The 20,170-nt window shown below is 44.3% G+C and overlaps 1 protein-coding gene and 1 long non-coding RNA gene across 2 annotated transcripts in view; one reads left to right on the top strand and one right to left on the bottom strand.

Annotated features, from left to right (window-relative positions):
* Positions 1-20,170, bottom strand: part of LOC309527467 — a 175,147-nt gene that overhangs the window by 86,199 nt on the left and 68,778 nt on the right. The window lies entirely within an intron of this gene.
* LOC309527278 (uncharacterized protein) overlaps positions 8,919-20,170 on the top strand; it is a 58,641-nt gene continuing 47,389 nt past the window's right edge. The window contains exons 1-2 of the mRNA XM_082213975.1: positions 8,919-9,014; positions 10,960-11,133. Coding sequence (XP_082070101.1) covers positions 11,001-11,133 — 133 coding nt within the window. The 5' untranslated portion in view covers positions 8,919-9,014; positions 10,960-11,000. The remainder of the gene's footprint in view (positions 9,015-10,959; positions 11,134-20,170) is intronic.

Raw genomic sequence — 20,170 nt, 5'->3', positions numbered from 1 at the left:
TCCACTGCCTCCCACAGTTTGGACAAACTCGTGCTGGTAGCTTCGAGAACACCATCCAACCATCTCGTCCTCTGCCGTCCCCTTCTCCTTGTGCCCTCCATCTTTCCCAACATCAGGGTCTTTTCCAGGGTGTCTTCTCTTCTCATGAGGTGGCCAAAGTATTGGAGCTGCAGCTTCACAATCTGTCCTTCCAGTTGAGCACTCACGGCTGGTTTTCTTAAGAATGGATAGGTTTGATCTTCTTGCAGCAGCATAATTCAAAAGCATCAATTCTTCAGCGACCAGCCTTCTTGATGGCCCACCTCTCACTTCTATACATCACTACTGGGAAAACCATAGCTTTAACTATAGGAGGTGCAGTGGTACCTCGGGTTAAAAACTTAATTCATTCTGGAGGTCCGTTCTTAACCTGAAACAGTTCTTAACCCGAGGCACCACTTTAGCTAATGGGGCCACCTGTTGTCACTGCCACACAATTTCTGTTCTCATCCTGAAGTAAAGTTCTTACCCCAAGGTACTATTTCTCGGTTAGTGGAGTCTGTGACCTGAAGTGTCTGTAATCCGAGATACCACTCTACTAGGATGTTTTTGAACTGCTAGGTTGGCAGAAGCTCGGACAGAGCAACAGGAGCTCACCCCGTCACAGGGATTCGAACCCCGACCTCCCTTGTCCTTCAGATGAGGGTCCCCACCGCCAAAGAGGGTAGCTTCGAGAACACTATCCAACCATCTCGTCATCTTTCTCCCCTTCTCTTTGTGCCCTCCATCTTTCCCAACATCAGGGTCTTTTCCAGGGAGTCTTTTCTTCTCATGAGGTGGCCAAAGTCTTGGAACCTCAGCTTCAGGATCTGTCCTTCCAGTGAGCACTCAGGGCTGATTTCCTTCAGAATGGATATGCTGGATCTTCTTGCAGTCCATGGTACTCTCAAGAGTCTCCTCCAGCACCATAATTTAAAAGGATCAATTATTCGGCGATCAGCCTTCTTTATGGAAGCTCTCACTTCCATACATCACTACTGGGAAAACCATAGCTTTAACTATATGAACCTTTGTTGGCAAGGTGATGTCTCGGCTTTTTAAGATGCTGTCTACGTTTGTCATTGCTTTCCTCCCAAGAAGCAGGCGTCTTTTAATTTCATGGCTGCTGTCACCATCTGCAGTGATCATGGAGCCCAAGAAAGTAAAATCTCTCACTGCCTCCATTTCTTCCCCTTCTATTTGCCAGGAGGTGATGGGCCCAGTGGCCATGATCTTCGTTTTTTTGATGTTGAGCTTCACACCATATTTTGCGCTCTCCTCTTTCACCCTCATTAAAAGGTTCTTTAATTCCTCCTCACTTTTTGCCATCAAGGTTGTGTTCATACAGTGGTGCCTCGCAAGACGAAATTAATTCGTTCAGCGAGTCTCTTTGTCTTGTGGTTTTTTCGTCTTGCGAAGCACGGCTATTAGCGGATTAGCGCTATTAGCGGCGCTTAGCGGCTTAGAAAAAGGGGAAAAAAGGAAAAGAACTCGCAAGACATTTTCGTCTTGCGAAGCAAGCCCATAGGGAAATTTGTCTTGTGGAGCACCTCAAAAATGGAAAACTCTTTCGTCTAGCGAGTTTTTCGTCTTGCAAGGCATTCATCTTGCGGGGCACCACTGTACTCATATCTGAGGTTGTTGATATTTCTTCCGGCAATCTTAATTCCGGCTTGGGATTCATCCAGCCCAGCCTTTCGTATGATGAATTCTGCATAAATCAAATAAGTAGGGAGACAATATAAAGCCTTGTCGTACTCCTTTCCCAATTTTGAACCAATCAGTTGTCCTATATCCAGTTCTAACTGTAGCTTTTTGTCCCACATAGAGACTCTGACTGAATAAGTTCAAACAAATAACTATTCCATGCCTCTACTGTCCATTTTCCTCTCTCTCTCCAACCTAAAGCTATCGTTGCCTTTCCCGCTAATATCATAGCTTTGAAGGTAAACTGGTCACCTTTCTCTATAGCCATGTTTCCAAGTATACCCATTGTCATGAAATCAAAATCTATTAAAAGCTTCATTTTAAAAATTTCATTAATAACCTTTAGGATTTCCCCCCAGAATTCCTTTACCTCTGGGAATTCCCAGTACATATGGGAAAACCATCCCTTGGCTTGTTTACAGTGCCAACAGCTAGAATTCAATCCTGCTACCATATTAGCAAGCTGGGCTGGAGTTCTGTACCATTTTAGAAATAATTTTAATTTCAGCTCTCTAAATTTGCTTACTTTAATCTCACCTATTCCTTTCATTAGCCTTTCAACCGTTGCTTCGCTAACTTGTTCTTCCTTACTTATCTTTTGAATAAGTTGGGTTGTCTGTTTCTTATTTGTAATCATTCTCTTATAGATTTTACCTGTCATTCCTTGGTTGTTGTTTTTTTCATTCGTTTGTATAGTTCCTCTATTGGCTCTTCTAAACTCCCATTTCCTGTCTCTTGGACTTTGGAAATTTTGTTGTAAAGTCCTCCAATTTTTAACCAATATTGGTTACCTATATTTTGTATTACCGTATTTTTTGCACCATAACACTCACTTTTTTCCTCCTAGAAAGTAAGGGGAAATGTCTGTGCGTGTTATGGAGCGAATGCCTGCGGGTGGCGGGGGGGGGGATCTGCTGCAGTCGTGAGCAGAGGATCCATGGTTCCCCTTCCTTCCCTCCTCCATGGTTACAAAGCATGGATCCACATGGATCCTCAGGATTTTTGCATTGGGCTACTCCAAACTCACTGTCAGATCACATGTCTGTGGCCACAGCATGAACCACAAAAATCATATATCCACTATTTCGTTTAGAATATTTTTTTTCTTGTTTTCCTCCTCTAAAAACTATGTGCGTGTTATGGTCTGGTGCGTGTTATAGAGCGAAAAATACGGTACTTCCTGCAATGACTTTAAGGATTCTCCTCTATACATACCTTTGACTATATGATATCCGTTAGCGTTTAGAATTTCCCACCATTTGGGATCATCTGTTACCTCATAAATACTTTCTAAGGGTGCACTTAGAGAAATCCCTTTTAACCATAAAGGTTGCCATTTCCTCCATAAACCTAATGCCAATTTCCTGGGGCCTATTGCAGATTTCAAATCTTTGATTACATTATTTGTTAAAATTCCAAATCTTACTGTGCCATTGTTTGCCTCATCCTCAAATTTGATCCACTTTTGTTTGTTTTCAACTGCAATTTCTATTAATTTTTTTAACTGAACAGCTTTGTAATAATTGTAAATGTTTGGGAGGCCCAATGCTTAGCGTTTTGTTTCTCCATCTTTTCATATCCTTTAGTATTTTATTCCATACCTTCTTATAGTTGAATTCTGCAGTCTTGTTAATATTTCTGCAGAGTTCGATGCCTAGGTATTTTGTTCTTTTAGACCCCAGGCCTATTCCATTTATTAGGTTTTTCCCAGCTACATTTACATTAAAATACATTATTTCTGATTTTGTTATATTTACCCCTAATCCAGAATATTCCTCAAAATCTTCTAATATTATCTTTATTTCTTTTATCCCTTCCTTAGGATTTGTTATGATTCCAATAATATCATCTGCAAACAAATTGATTTCCATCTTCTCTTTCCCAAGCTTATAGCCCTCTATCCTTCCACAGTTCCTTATCCTTTCCGCTAGTTGTTCTATAGCCGTTATAAATAGGAACGGTGAAAGAGGACACCCCTGCCGAACGCCTCTGCCTATTGCGAAAGGTTGGGAGTATTCCCCATTAACTCTCCCCACTGTTGTTCTTTCCTTATATAGTTCTTGTATCGCGAACCAAAAAACCTCTCCTATTCCATATTTTATACACTCTGAGAGTGTATCAAATGCTTTAAAGACGTCTAATTTCAGTAGCCCGAACTTTTTTACTTGTCCGTGATATTGGTCTTCTTTTATTATTTGGGGGATGCCATAATTTTGGCGAAGATTTTATAATCTTGGTTTAATAGACTTATAGGTCTATATGAACCAACTTCTTTAGGGTCTTTGTTTGGTTTTAAGATTACCATTATTTCTGCCTTTCTCCATGTTTCTGTGGCCTTTCCCCCTTCTAGTATACTGTTAAAAAGTTGTTGTAGTTCCGGGGCCAAATTTTCTACCTTATAAAATTCGGCTGTAAAATCTTATGTCGTTATTATGCAGTTTTTGTGCACTGTTGTACTGTTTTATTGTTGTTAGCCGCCCTGAGCCCGGCTTATTATTATTATTATTATTATTATTAGGTTTCATTGGGCTTTCTTGCCTTAAAGTAGCCAGGCATACATCTCGACTCACCCACACTCTTTTCCCTTGGAAACTCAACTCTTTAATTTCCTTCAAAGTCTGGTATACCTGCTGTTGCAGCTTCTCTCTAGAAAATTTAATTATTACATTCCTGGGGGATTTTCTCCCCTTAGGCCCTCGGCAGAGATGGGCTCGTTCCACATCTTCTGCCTTCAGACTAACTCCTTGAGTACATAGCCAGGTTCTCAAAGTTTCTTCCAACTCTTTAGCCTGTATTTCTTCCAGAATTCCTCCCAAAATCATATTAGCTCTTCTCTGGGGGGTCCGGCAATTCTGCCCCCTGTTTAGATAGTTACCTTTTTTCATTTTCCTGGGCTAGCTCTTTAGCTTGAATTGCTAATTGCTTCACCCCCTTACTTTTGACTCCTTCAAGCATTACAATTTATAAATAGTAGTTAAAATATTTTTAAAGAGTTCCACCGCATTCACGGCACGTCTCTTCGTTATCTTGCTCGCCTTCAATCATTTCTCTTCCTTAGGTTTTTTCATAATCCGTCAAATCTTTATGTTCTCTATATTCTTAACAAGGTTAGTCTAAGCACAACCAAACTTTCGTATTTGAGCCCTGCTTGTATAAATATTCATTTCGGCATTCCCATTGTTTCTGTATTATAGTTTTGGATTTATGCCTTATTAAATCTGTCAATTTTTCTAACTCCAGGTACTCACATAGTTTACTTAATCAGTCCCCTTTTGTTGGGATATAATTTCCTTTCCAATGACTGGCTACCAACATTTTCGCTGTTGTTCTTGCATACAAAAAGGTGTTAATTTTGTCTTTGGGGATATGCTTACTCAAGATTCCTAGTAAATATGCTTCTGCCGATCTGATATATGATACTTTTATCGATTTTTTAATCTCTTCAGGGACCACCTCCCAAAAAATTTTGACCTCTGGACATGTCCACCACATATGGTATAGAGTGCCTTTCATTCTATTACATCTCCAGCATTTATTACTATTTGATCTATTCATTTTTGCCAGTCTGTCTGGTGCCATATACCATCTGTGGTGCATCTTCATATAATTCTCTCTTAATGAATAGCAAGCTGTAAAATTTATATTTTCCCCCCAAAACTTTTTCCAATCTCCAGAATCAATTGTATATCTTAAATCCAGTTCCCACTTTAGCATATTCTCTCCTTTGACGTCTTGATCTGGGAGGACTTTATCTAATAATCTATATATTTTACAGAGTGTTTTTTGATTATTTTGTAAAACCTCTCTTTCCAATTTTGATATTTTATTCCCAAATCCCCTAGTTTTTATATCTTTCTCATATGTAGCCTTAAGTTGGAAATATTCTAACCAATTTATTCCCAGTATTTTGAGTTCTTTGTATTCTTTCAATTTGATATTTTCATTCATTCCTTCTGCTAAATCTCTATAAATTGGCCAGGCAATTTTTTTTTTTTATGTCAAGGTTCCCTCTATTGGAGAGGTCCACCATGGGGTTCTTTCTATAATTCTCTCTTTCGTTCTCTGCCATACCTCAAATAGGGCCTTTCTCACTAGGTGGTTCGTAAATCCTTTATGCAATTGTATTTTCCGATAGAATAAATATCCATGCCAACCGTATATTTTGTCCCAGCCTTCTAGTTCCAAAACTTCAGTATCTTTTAGTAACATCCACTCTTTCATCCAACTCCAGCACACTGCTTCAGAATATCTTCTTAAATCTGGGACTGCAAATCCCCCCGTTTCTTTTGGCCCCATCATTATTTCTGATTTTATTCTGGCTTACTTCCCTTGCCATATAAAGTTGGTAAGGCCTCTTTGCCAGATTTTAAAATATTTTGTCCCAATCATCATTGGGATAGTTTGAAATAAAAGTAGGATTTTTGGTAATATCACCATTTTAATCACCATTTTAAGCTGATGGAAGGCACTCCGGGCCACCGAGGCCACCTGAGCCTCGAGCGACAGCAAAGGCTCCAGGAGTACCCCCAAGCTGTGAACCTGCTCCTTCGGAGGAAATGTGACCCCGTGAAGAGCAGGTGGCCTAGGGAACCACCCACTAACAGTGCCTCGGTCTTATTTGGATTGAGCTTAAGTTTGTTGGCTCTCTCCAGTCCATTACCGAGGCAAGACACTGGTCCAGCACTTCCACTGCCTCACCTGCAGATGTAAAGGAGAAACAGAGCTGAGTGTCATCAGCATACTGCTGACAACGTACTCCAAACCTCCAGATAACCCCACCCAGCAGTTTCATGTAGATGTTTAACAACCTGGGGGATAGGCTTGAGCCCTGAGGAACCCCACATTGAAGGTTGCATGGGGCTGAAAATCACTCCCCATGTACCACCCTCTGGGAATGACCATCCAACTAGGACTGGAACCATCAAAAAGTCATGCCAAACTCTCCTAATTCGGAGTGTCGCTCCAGAAGGATACCATGGTCGATGGTATCAAAAACCGCTGACAGGTCGAGAAGAATGAACAGGGACATGTTTCCCTTATCTCTCTCTCGACAGAGGTCATCATCATACAGGGCGACCAAAGCAGTTTCTGAACCCAAACTGGGCCTAAAACCCAATTGAAATGGATCCAGAAAACTAGTTTTTTCCAAAAGCACCTTGATCTGACCTGGCTTACTTCTCAGCAGATGTGCCGGCTTGAATAAAATAATAGGAGGGCCCAGGCAATCACTGTCCAGCAGAATTGATCATATGATGCCGTGCACACACTCTATTTGAATGGCAGTGCCGGTGAACTTTGGGGGTGCCAGGACCCCACAAATATTTTATTGGCAAAGCCGATCAGCCCCTAGGAGTTGGCTCATGTGCGTCAGGGCTGCAAAGGGCTGGGCTGCAGATTCTTCCACCCGGATCTCTGCAACTGCTGAGAAGAGTTGAGTGCTGACCATTCCTGGCTCCCTGGAGCAGTCCTTGTTTCTGCTAATAAAGAGTTAGCTTCACATGCTCTCTGCGATTTTTGCTGGCTGGCTCTAGGATTCCATGAATCCAACCCCCCTGGAGGAAGGGGGTGCAGTGGGAATAGGACACACACACCCCCGCTTTACTTCAATCAGATTCCTGAGCAGGAGGAAGATGCCCAGGCAGCTCTGGAGCCCCTCCAGGAAATTTTCTGCCAGCGTCCCCAACCGTCCCCTGGCAATGCTTGGCTGTGCTTCCCTCCCCCACCCTCTTCCTCCCAGTCTAATGGATGAGATGATGCCACACATCACACACCATTTTAATGTTGTAGCAGGAAACCCCCCCCCATCATTCAGTTTGTACAAACTTCACACACACTCACACACTACATACGCTACGCTTCTATTATAAATTCATAGAAAATCAACCATACATCAGATTTGCACTGTTCCACTTTTATTTTACTCCATGAAGGAAGGACTACAAAATGGGGAAGGTTTGATACAGGCCAGCCATAATCCCTTCACCATCCCAGCACATCCACAGGAGCCCTGCCCAGTTGCTATGCCAACCCTGATGGTCCTAGACAGAAGACAACCAAGATCACAAAGAACTTCCATATGGGAGTGGATTCAGCATGGACTGGAACAAAGGACAATGATCAGATCTTCCCTCAGGGGGCAGGAAACTGCGACTACCTTTTGTCTTCAGAAAATGATTCATGGGGAGGGGTAGAAGGGAACCAGCCAGGTGACAGGACACTCAGGTTACCACCACAACTCCTCCTTCAACCCCTCCTTTCTGTAATGTATGCATGATGTTTCTGGGGGTGGGCTTGACCTAGAGGATGGGAATTTCAAAAGTTTTTATAAGGTCTTGCAGCCCATTGTTCTGTGTCTTTCCTCTCACCTGCAAGTGAGAGGAGCACCCTGTCGTGACAGTCTTTCTTCAATAAAGACCAAACCTACAGGCTGCTGATTTGCTTCAGTTTACTCTGGTAGGTGTCTTTACTTTTTGCCCTCGGATTTTTCCGGTAACAATGTCAATCAACTTTTTGGGAGGTGGGGGACAACGGGACCACTTCTTCCCTGCCTCGGGTTTACAGAAAGCTGCGAAATCTGCACATGCCCAGAATATGAAGGATTTTCAAAACTGTGGTTATGTTTGGTGTGGGGGAAGAAAGGGGGGGAGCTCTCTGTGGACAAAGGTCCAGGAGTCCTTCACCTTCCCTTTGATGGGCATCACACTTCAGTTTCCGCAAAGGGGCCCCTGGGGGTGCAGGGCAGGGGGAGCATCTCTTGGCCCCCCAGGAAAAAAGAAACGCGTGTGTGGGGGGGGAGACTTCCAAGGAGCCCCTGCAGGTCCCCAACTTTGCAGCCGGATGGCACGTACCCTGCCGGTGGGTCCCAGGGAAGGCGATTCCAGGAGAGGCGCTTTAACATTCAGGTTTTTAGTCATTTCAAAGTTGGGATCCAGATGCACACGGCAGAATGGTAACGGGGGACCCCCATCTCCCATGTCGTCAGTCTGCATAAGATGGGGGGGGGCCTTGATGCAGAGTCCTTGGCCCAGATGGAGAAGGGAGGGCAGCCGCTAGAGCGCAGAAGCAGGCAGGGAGAGGGAGGGAGGGGCGGTCTGGGCGCCCTCGGCTTGCCAAGGGTTAAAAGGAGCCGAGCGGGATTCCTAGAGAGGAGAGGAAGGGGAGGGCGGGGGAGGGCAAGGTCCTCCCCAGCAGAAGCCCCTCCCTGCCCAGTCCCTCCCTGCCAGCAAAGAGGAGGCTGCTTTGTTCTCTCTGCTTTGCAAAAACTTCCTCGGTGCCCCTCCTGGAATCCGGTGAGTCTCTTCTCTCTTCCCCCTTGGGGTGCAGCGGGGAGAAGGGGGTCCCAGGGCTGCAAGGGAGGAGGCTCATGCATGGGGGGGGGGAGACCCCCAAGTCAGGGAGCGGAGGGTCCTGCCCCCAGTTCCTCTCCGCCAGGCCAGGGAGGGGCTGAGTGTCCAGCAGGTCTGCAACTCTCTTCTTCCTTTGGATCAAGATGCTGCCTTCCTTTTTGGGGAGGGGTCTTTGGGGCAACAAAAGGGGGGCATGCAAATAAGCCCCCTTCAGATTGAGGGGAAAGTCACATTTCATAACACAGAGAAGCATCCGAGGACTCCGAGGAAGGAGAAGCCCTGTGGAGTTGGGAGATACAGCCCCCCCAAGTGGGGAGACTGGAGGGGAGACCCTCTCCCACCATCTACCCAAATACAATTCCCAGAGTTCCCTGGCAAGAAGGGGGGATTGGTGACCACTCTGGGAATTGCAGTCTTTGCGCAGCAGGGCTGAAGCTGTCTCCTTGCAACTCTCAGGGTCCTGAACCAATTCTGGCTCCCAGGATTCTTGGGAGGAGTCCCTAGGGCCGGGTGAGATCTGGTTTCCAACCTTGTAAAACATCTGCCCCCTCCCAGCTGAGGCAGTGCACAGACTGGCATGTGCCACTCTTGGGAGCAGGAGCTGCATCCAGCCTTGCTCAGCTCAATATTTTTAGGAAGACCAAGCCCCTCCTGCCCTGGCAAGGCACTGGGGTGATGCTGCCGCCGCCATCAGCATGCTGTGTGAATAATAATAATAACAATAATATTTACCTGCTACCCATCTGACTGTGTTTCCTCAGACACTCTGGGCGGCTTCCAACACATATAATATACAGGGCTGCCTTCAGGTGTCTCCTAAATGTCACATAGTTACTCATCTCCTTGACATCTGATGGGAGCGTGTTCCACAGGGAGGGCGCCACTACCAGGAAGGCCCTCAGCCTGCTTCCCTGTAACTTCTCTTCTTGCACTGAGGGAACCACCAGAAGGCCCTTGGTGCTGGACCTCAGTGTCCAGGCTGAAGGATGGGGTTGGAGATGCTCCTTCGGGTATCCTGGGCCAAGGCCATTTAGGGCTTTAAAGGTCAACACCAGCACTTTAAATTCTGCTTGGAAACATACTGGGAACCATTGTAGTTCCTTTAGCAGCGGTCTTACATGGTTCCAGCAGCCACTCCCAGTCACCAGTCTAGCCTCCGCATTCTGCAGAACACTAAGTGAATGACACAGAAGTTGCTGCAGACTAAAGTTAGAAAAGCTTTAATTGCTACAAATGGTATAAGGAAACATGATATGGAATTAAGGGAAAAGATGGTGTTGACCTGGAGTGGTTACAAAATTTCTGGTCTCTCCCCGAGTTCCACGGGCCCTGCTCCAAAGAGAGCTTCTCTAAAGAAAGCACAACCAAAAATCACTCCATTTTGCGTGAATAAGGAAAATGAGGAGGTGGCTAAGAAACAGCAGGAGCCAGATCCTATTCCCAACCTTCTAGGGTCTCTCAGCAGCTCTAATGAGGAGCAGAAAGAGGTTTGGGCCCAGCCAGCTCAACTGCTAAGGCATCTCTTGCACTGAGACGTGGGGGCACCTACATGTAATAGCTACTCGGCTGTATTCTGCCCATGCTCTGGGGCTGCAGTTTTCAGGTTGGGGACAGGATGGTGCCTGGTTTTTGCACCAAGTTCTATCCATAAGCCCCACTGAGTTCAATGGGGTCCACTCTCAGGTCACTAGTGTGCATACCATGCCAGCCTTATGAAGTGGGGTGATGTGCAAACAGATTAAATTGGAACCACTGGAGATGTTTCAAATGGGGTTTCTGTTGGGAAGGGGCTGCCCCATTTGTGCTTCTCCAGGAGCAGGGGAATATCTAGGGCAAGAGAATCCCTGCAGGGCCTCTGAGGCTCCCTTTGCTTCTTCCTCTCTCCCAGGACCCTGCAGCTTGTGGTGGCTTCTCGACTCCTGAGGAAGGATGAAAGAGACTGAATCTGTAAACCTAGCGAGGATGGAAGGAGGAAGATGGACAGTTGACCTGGTCAGGTTGTCTCCTGCATCCCTCCTCACAGCCTCTGAGCGTTCCCTCCCAGGGACCTCCAAGAGATCTGGTGAGTCCCAGGGGAGGGGAGATGGGGACATGGATGGATGGGGCTGGAGAGGTACTGGGGCTTGCTCATTTTGGGGGTGGGATGAGGCAGGCAGGAAGATGGAGATTGAGAAGGTGGACACCTTTTTGGGCACCTCCACCTGCCTTCCAGCGCCTTTGACATCTGCGGGGAATTTGAGCCAGGAATACGTCACAGCTCCCCGGCCACCGTGATGTATTGGCGCCAGTACTGTGCTCTGAATGCCCTACCAATGTCAGAGAACTCACTGATCCATCGCGCAGCACTAGAAGCCATGATCCTACTTGATCCTAATTTCAGGATTGACTGCAAATGGGCCCTCTGTGTTTTGCCTTTTTCTTTTCTTTTAGGAATAATTTTTCATTTTCTTTTAAAAACAAGGATGCATTACTTTCTTTTTTAAATTTTTATTTTATTTTATTCGAGTTTGGGATTTTTTACATACATATATTATATTTTTAAATTTCCTGTACATTTTTTTCCTTTCCCTCCCCCCCCCCCATATCCATTGGAAGGGTTGAAACAATTATCCTCAGCCACGGGCATAGCGTCTTTAGTTTCCACTGAATGTCTTTTGTTCCAGTAGTTGTTTCCTGTGACATGACTGTGACAGTGTCCGACTGATTGTTGTTGTTGTTTAGTCATTTAGTCGTGTCCGAATCTTCGTGACCCCATGGACCAGAGCACGCCAAGCACTCCTGTCTTCCACTGCCTCCTGCAGTTTGGTCAGACTCATGTTTGTGGCTTCGAGAACACTGTCCAACCATCTCGTCCTCTGTCGTCCCCTTCTCCTTGTGCCCTCCATCTTTCCCAACATCAGGGTCTTTTCCAGGGAGTCTTCTCTTCTCATGAGGTGGCCAAAGTATTGGAGCCTCAACTTCACGATCTGTCCTTCCAGTGAGCACTCAGGGCTGATTTCCTTAAGAATGGATAGGTTTGATCTTCATGCAGTCCATGGGACTCTCAAGTGTCTCCTCCAGCACCATAATTCAAAATCATCAATTCTTCGGTGATCAGCCTTCTTTATGGTCTCACTTCCATACATCACTACTGGGAAAACCATGGCTTTTACTATACGGAACTTTGTTGGCAAGCTGCTGTCTCTGCTTTTTAAGATACTGTCTTGTTTTGCCATCGCCTTTCTCCCAAGGAGCAGGCGTCTTTTAATTTTGTGACTGCTGTCACCATCTGCAGTGATCATGGATCCCAAGAAAGTAAAATTTCTCACTGCCTCCATTTCTTCCCCTTCTATTTGCCAGGAGATGATGGGCCCAGTGGCCATGATCTTCGTTTTTTTGATGTTGAGCTTCAGGCCATATTTTGCGCTCTCCTCTTTCACCCTCATTAAAATGTTCTTTAATTCCTCCTCACTTTCTGCCCTCAAGGTTGTGTCATCTGCATATCTGAGGTTGTTGATATTTCTTCCGGCGATCTTTATTCCAGCTTGGGATTCATCCAGCCCAGCCTTTTGCATGATGAATTCTGCATGTATTTGAAATAAGTAGGGACACAATATACAGCCTTGTCGTACTCCTTTCCCAATTTTGAACCAATCAGTTGTTCCTTATCCAGTTCTAACTGTAGCTTCTTGTTCCACATAGAGATTTCTCAGGAGACAGATGAGGTGATCAGGCACTCCCATTTCTTTAAGAACATGCCATAGTTTGCTGTGCTTGACACAGTCAAAGGCTTTTGCATAGTCAATGAAGCAGAAGTAGATGTCTTTTTGGAACTCTCTAGCTTTCTCCATAATCCAGCGCATGTTTGCAATTTGGTCTCTGGTTCCTCTGCCCCTTCGAAATCCAGCTTGCACTTCTGGGAGTTCTCGGTCCACATACTGCTTAAGTCTGCCTTGTAAAATTTTAAGCATAACCTTGCTAGCGTGTGAAATGAGTGCAATTGTGCGGTAGTTGGAGCATTCTTTGGCACTGCCCTTCTTTGGGATTGGGATGTAGACGGATCTTCTCCAATCCTCTGGCCACTGCTGAGTTTTCCAAATTTGCTGGCATATTGAGTGTAGCACCTTAACAGCACCATCATTTAAAATTTTAAATAGTTCAGCTGGAATATCATCACGTCCACTGGTCTTGTTATTAGCAGTTGTCAGGGGTTCAGGAGCAGAGGCAAGGGCAAGGGAGGAAACAGAGAGCGAGGGGGAGGAGGCAGAAGAAAAGATGAGTGATGACGACGACCCGAGATCTCCGAGTCTTTCCAGTGAATCAGAAGATTCACAGAAAGGAGCACCAGTGGCCAGGGCAAGGGGGGAGCCTAGGGGGACACCCCAGGAAGATAGAGCCAGAGGGGACTCAGAGGAGAGCAGTTGGAAATCGGGACCAGCGTCACCGCCGGAGAGCAGGGAAGAGGAAGGGAGCCAGGGATCAAGCGCTGGCAGCTCACAACAGGGGGGAGGGCATGAGTCAGGAGTGGCCACACCTCCATCGGGGAGCGAAGAAACGGTCAGACGGAAAGTGGAAGGTTGGGCGCGCACGCCAAGTTCAAATGCACAGGAAAGTGACGCAGTAGGCAGCCCTGAAAGAGAGCCAGGTCCTAAAGCCCGGCGCAAGGAGACAGGAGGGTCCGGGGGGTCGGCGTCAGAAGAATCCAGGAAGGAAGAGACCCCGGGGGGCAGAGGGACCCAGAGGAGAACAGTCAGGCGGAAAAGGTGGAGCAGGGCTAGGATATTAAGTTGGTGCATAAGGGGCAAGGGGCGGAGACTCAGACGGAGCTTCGCCGATCTAGCCACTAGACGTAGAGTTGCACGCAGCAGCTTGAGAATGGAAACTGTAATTCAATAAAGACTTTTACTTAATGATCGCTGGCTAGCGTGATCCTCTGTGAGCTAGGATCTGGAAGCAGCTCTGACAGCAGTGCTTTCTAAGGCCCATTTGACTTCACTCTCCAGGATGTCTGCCTCAACGTCAGCAACCACACTACCTGGGATGTACGAGACATCCATATCTTTCTGGTATAATTCCTCTGTGTATTCTTGCCACCTCTTCTTGATGTCTTCTGCTTCTGTTAGGTCCTTACCACTTTTGTCTTTTATTATGGTAATCTTTGTACGAATCTTGAACAGATCTCTGGTTTTTCCCATTCTATTGTTTTCCTCTATTTCTTTGCATTGCTCGTTTAAAAAGGCCTTCTTGTCTCTCCTTGCTATTTTTTGGAAATCAGCATTCAATTTCCTGTATCTTTCACTATCTCCCACGCATTTTGCTTGCCTTCTCTCCTCTGCTATTTGTAAGGCCTCGTTGGACAGCCACTTTGCTTTATTTCATTTCCTTTTCATTGGGATGGTTTTAGTTGCTGCCTCCTGTATAATGTTACGAGCCTCCACCCACTCTGTCCACCAAATCTAAATCCTTAACCTGTTCCTCACTTCCACTGTGTATTCATAAGGGATTTGACTTAGATTGTATCTTACCGGCCCAGTGGTTTTTCCTACTTTCTTCAGTTTAAGCTTGAATTTTGCTATAAGAAGCTGATGATCTGAGCCACAGTCAGCTCCAGGTCTTGTTTTTGCTGACTGTATAGAGCTTCTCCATCTTTGGCTGCAGAGAATATAATCAATCTGATTTCGATGCTACCCATCTGGTGATATCCATGTGTAGAGTCGTCTCTTGTGTTGTTGGAAAAGAGTGTTTGTGATGACCAGCTTGTTCTCTTGACAGAACTCTATCAGCCTTTGGCCTGCTTCGTATTGAACTCCAAGGCCAAGCTTGCCAGTTGTTCCTTTTATCTCTTGATTTCATACTTTAGCATTCCAATCCCCTATAATGAGAATTACATCCTTCTTTGGTGTCATTTCCATAAGGTGTTGTAAGTCTTCATAGAATTGGTCAATTTCAGTTTCTTCAGCACCAGTGGTTGGTGCATGAACCTGGATTACTGTGATGTTAAAAGGTCTGCCTTGGATTCGTATTGAGATCATTCTATCATTTTTCAGATTGCATCCCAGTATACCTTTCGCCACTCTTTTGTTGACTATGAGGGCCACTCCATTTCTTTTACGGGATTCTTGCCCACAGTAGTAGATATGATGGTCATCCGAACTGAATTTGCCCATTCCCCTCCATTTTAGTTCACTGATGCCCAGGATGTCAATATTTATTCTTGCCATCTCATTTTTGACCACATCCAACTTACCAAGGTTCATAGTTCTTACATTCCAGGTTCCTATGCAATATTTTTCTTTACAGCATTGGACTTTCCTTTTGCTTCCAGGCATATCCGCAACTGAGCGTCCTTTCGGCTTTGGCCCAGCCGCTTCATCAGCTCTGGATCTACTTGTACTTGCCCTCCGCTCTTCCCCAGTAGCATGTTGGACGCCTTCCAACCTGAGGGGCTCATCTTCCAGCGTCATAACTTTTATATGCATGCCTGTTGCCTTTGTCCATGGAGTTTTCTTGGCAGAGATACTGGAGTGGCTTGCCGGTTCCTGCTCCAGGTGGATGATCACGTTTGGTCAAAACTCTCCACTATGACCTGTTCATCTTGGGTGGCCCTTCACGGCATAGCTCATAGCTTCTCTGAGTTATTCAAGCCCCTTCGCCATGGCAATGAAGGGGACAAGGATCATATAGGACTATATATGATCCCTTCCAGTCGGGATTCATGCCTCATCATGGGACTGAAACTGCCTTGGTCGCACTGGTTGATGATCTCCGGTGGGCTAGGGACAAAGGTGAGAGCTGTTTCCTAGTTCTGCTGGATCTCTCAGCGGTGTTTGATACCATCGAGCATAACATCCTTCTGGACCGTCTTGAGGGGCTGGGAGCTGGGGGCACTGTCATACAGTGGTTCCGCTCCTTCCTCCTGGGCCGTGTTCAGAAAGTGGTGGGGGGGATGAGTGTTCAGACCTCTGGGCTCTCACTTGTGGGGTGCCTCGGGGTTCTGTCCTCTCCCCCATGCTTTTCAACATCTACATGCAGCCGCTGGGAGAGATCATCAGGGGGTATGGGCTGGGTGTTAATCAGTATGCAGATGATACCCAGCTCTACCTCTCTTTCAAATCAGAACCAGTGAAGACGGTGAAGATCCTGTGTGAGTGTCTGGAGATGGTTGGAGGACGGATGGCGGCTAACAGATTGAGAATGAATCCTGACAAGACAGAAGTACTGTTTTTGGGGGACAGGAGGCGGGCAGGTGTGGAGGATTCCCGGGTCCTGAATGGGGTAACTGTGTCCCTGAAGGACCAGGTGCACAGCCTGGGAGTCATGTTGGACTCATAGCTGTCCATGGAGGCACAGGTCAAATCCGTGTCCAGGGCAGCTGTTTACCAGCTCCATCTGGTATGCAGGCTTTGAATAACAAGATAAAAGATAAAAGTTGAAGAAAGGTTTGTAGAAGATCCAAATGAAATAAAGAAAAATTTTCTAAGTTTTTTCGAAAAACTTTATCAGAAAGAAGAGGAAGACACAATAGAAATAGGAAAATATTTAGAAAATAGCAGAATAACAACTATAACGGAGGAAGAGAAAACACAATTGAATAAATGCATAACAGTAGAGGAAGTTCAGGAAGCAATAAAGAAAATGAAATTAGGGAAGGCACCGGGCCCAGATGGTCTATCGGCCAAATATTATAAAGTCCTCGAGGAAGACTTAGCCCCAGTACTATGCGAGGTAATGAATAATATTCTACAAGGAGGGAAGATCCCAGACTCCTGGAAGGATGCTCACATAACACTGATACCTAAAGCGGACTCAGACAAATTAAATGTAAAAAATTACAGACCGATATCACTTCTTAACAACGACTATAAAATTTTTGCTGAGATAATGGCGAATAGATTTAAAAGTTATTTAAAAAGGGCAATAAACACGGATCAAGCTGGATTCCTTCCCAATAGATATCTAAAAGACAATATTAGGCATATAATAAACATCATCGAATATCTGGAAAAGAAGAATGAAATCCCGGCAGCATTAATTTTCATTGATGCTGAAAAAGCATTTGATAACGTATCTTGGAGTTTCTTATTAAAGTTTATGGAGACTGCAGGAATTGAAGGTGCTTTTTTGGAAGGAATCAAAGCAATTTATTCAAAGCAAAGAGCTAAACTGATCATTAATAACAACCTATCTGACACATTCGAAATTTCCAAGGGCACGAGACAAGGCTGCCCTTTGTCACCACTCCTATTTATAATGATATTAGAAGTAATTGCAAACAAGATAAGAGATACATCAGAGATAAGAGGAATCAGAATTGGGGTAAAAGAATTTAAACTGAAAGCATACGCAGATGACCTGGTAATTTCAGTTGAGGATCCCATACAGAGCATGGACAAAGTTCTGACACTTCTAGAGGAATTTGGGAAAGTGGCGGGCTTTAAGTTAAATAGAAACAAAACTAAAATGATGGTTAAGAACATGGGAGAAGATCTAAGGAGACAGTTAGAACATCAATCGGGAATTAAAGAAGTAAAAAAGATAAAATATCTAGGAGTATGGCTGACGATGAAAAGTATAAATTTAATGGCTGATAACTACACTAATACCTGGAAGGAAATACAAAAGGAACTAGATATTTGGAACAGGATTAAACTCTCCTGGTCAGGCAGAATGGCTGTGATTAAGATGTGCATACTACCGAAACTCTTATTTTTATTCCAAAATGTCCCAGTGATTAGAGGAACTGCAATATTTAAAAATTGGCAAAAAATCTTATCCAAATTTATATGGCAAGGTAAAAGACCAAGAATTAGATTTAAATTATTAACGGATAGAAAAGATAGAGGAGGTTTCTCGGTCCCAAATCTAAGACTGTATTATGAAGCCTCGTGCCTTTGTTGGCTCAAAGAATGGGTCACCTTAAAAAACACAGATCTGTTAGACCTAGAGGGCTTCGATTTAAGATTTGGATGGCATGCTTATCTTTGGCAGAATAAGGAAAAGGTGCATAAAGGCTTCTCAAACCACATCATCAGAGGAGCACTTTTAGAGGTGTGGGAAAAGAACAAAAGACTACTGGAAAAAAACACCCCCTGGTGGCTATCGCCTATTGATATATTAACTGTTAAAAAAATAAATATAGAAGGTGAGAGACTGACCTATGAAGATTTACTGGAAAGATCGGAAAGAGGATGGAAAATTAGACCCTATGAAGAGTTGAAGAGTAGACTGATAGGTTGGTTGCAGTACTACCAAATTAATGCACTATGGAAGGAAGACAGAAAGATTGGAATGAATGAGAAAAAATCTAAATTCCAGGTAGAAATAATAGAAAGTAAAACTAAACTGCTATCTAAAATGTATACTCAACTGTTGGATTGGGACACCAAGGATGAAGAGGTCAAAGAAGTTATGGTAAAGTGGGCCATAGATATTGGATATAATTTGGATTTTGAAAAATGGACAAAGTTGTGGACTAAAGGAATGAAATTTACAGCCTTTCTCCTGGGCATGGTTGGCCAATTGGTGTCAAGGAAGGATAGGATGTTTTTCATGTACGCCACCACAGCAGCAAGGATTCTTTTAGCAAAGTATTGGAAGACACAAGAATTACCCACGCTGGAAGAATGGCAGATGAAGGTAATCGAGTACATGGGACTGGCCGAGATGACAAGCAGAATCCGCGACCAGGGAAAAGAGACGGTGGAAGAAGATTGGAAGAAATTTAAAGTTTATCTTAAGAACTGTTGTAAAATTAATGAGTGCTAAAATGTCAAGGGTATAGGAAAAAAGAGGATTACAGCTGTAAACGATTATGTAAAAGAGAAGGAGGGAAAAATGAGCAATTTGATCAATTAAGTAAGGACTTGCTGAAGAAATTTTGAAACAGGTATGCAGAAGGGGGAGGTATGGGGAAGTCGGAGAAATAAGATTTAAGAAAAGAAGGTTTTGAAAGTATACGTGTTTATGTGTTTGTTTGTTTATGTATTTTGTATTGTATTGTCTTTATTATGTGTTGGAAAATTAATAAAAATATTATTAAAAAAAAGAGGGCCTTCTCAGTAGTGGCACCCAACCTGTGGAACGCCCTCCCACCAGATGTCAAAGAGAGAAACAACTACCAGACTTTTAGAAGACATCTGAAGGCAGCCCTGTTTAGGGAAGCTTTTAATGTTTGATGTATTACAGTATTTTAATATTTTTTTGGAAGCCACCCAGAGTGGCTGGGGAAGCCCAGTCAGATGGGCGGGGTATAAGTAATAAAATTATTATTATTACTACTAATAAATTATACAAATATGTAGACTGTCTCAGTCTTCTCATATGATTCTCAAAAATAGCAGAATAAATTTACAGGAATATCTATAACATATGGTTTATCATTAGTGGTCAGTGTATGAGTTCTGAGTTCATGAATTGGTTTAAATTGGGGGGGAAAGGAGAGATAGGAGAGAACAGAGTACATTGAACATCTCCTTGCTAAATGCCTAGTCAGGAGCTCTTGTGACTGTTGTGCTTAAGTGTGAGTCATAGTCATTTTCCCTCTACTGTTACCAATGAAACAATACAGAGTTGATCTCCTCATGAACATGGGAGGGTGCTTCAAAGTGAAGAAAGTGATTTATAAATTTAAATTGAGACCAACCAAGTTGAGTTAGATGCTGATGGGGAGTGCGCAAATGAAGACATTGCTGTTCGTTGAGGCATGGAGATTGCTGGATCCTGACCAGAGAGCTCTGCATAAGGAAGTCAAGGAGGAGAATCGTGGAATCATGCACCCTCTCGGTGAAACTCCCTGTTGGATCATAAGATGAGTTTTGACATTCCATACATACCTCTATGTGAGGAACCTCCACTGTTTGGATGGAGACCAACAGCATCTGGGATTCTAACATCCACACCATGAGCCCTGAATGGAGGGATATCAACTGGTTTCTCTGTGAATATTCTTTGTCTAGTCATGCCTTTTTAAACAATGACCAGATTTCCCTGAACTGCCCAGGCCTTCTTAAATGTCGGCTTGAGAGTTTTTAAGGACGTTGAAGTAACTTCTGTCAGGTTTGGGTTTTTTTTGCTTTTGCTTCTGTCTGCATTTTGTTGACCAAAGAGATGACTGACCTTTG

The sequence above is a fragment of the Podarcis vaucheri genome (assembly GCF_965113315.1).
Source record: "Podarcis vaucheri genome assembly, chromosome: 2".
Taxonomy (NCBI): domain Eukaryota; kingdom Metazoa; phylum Chordata; class Lepidosauria; order Squamata; family Lacertidae; genus Podarcis; species Podarcis vaucheri.
The sequence above is the reverse complement of the archived record's forward strand: the minus strand, read 5'-3'. Positions and strand labels throughout refer to the sequence as shown.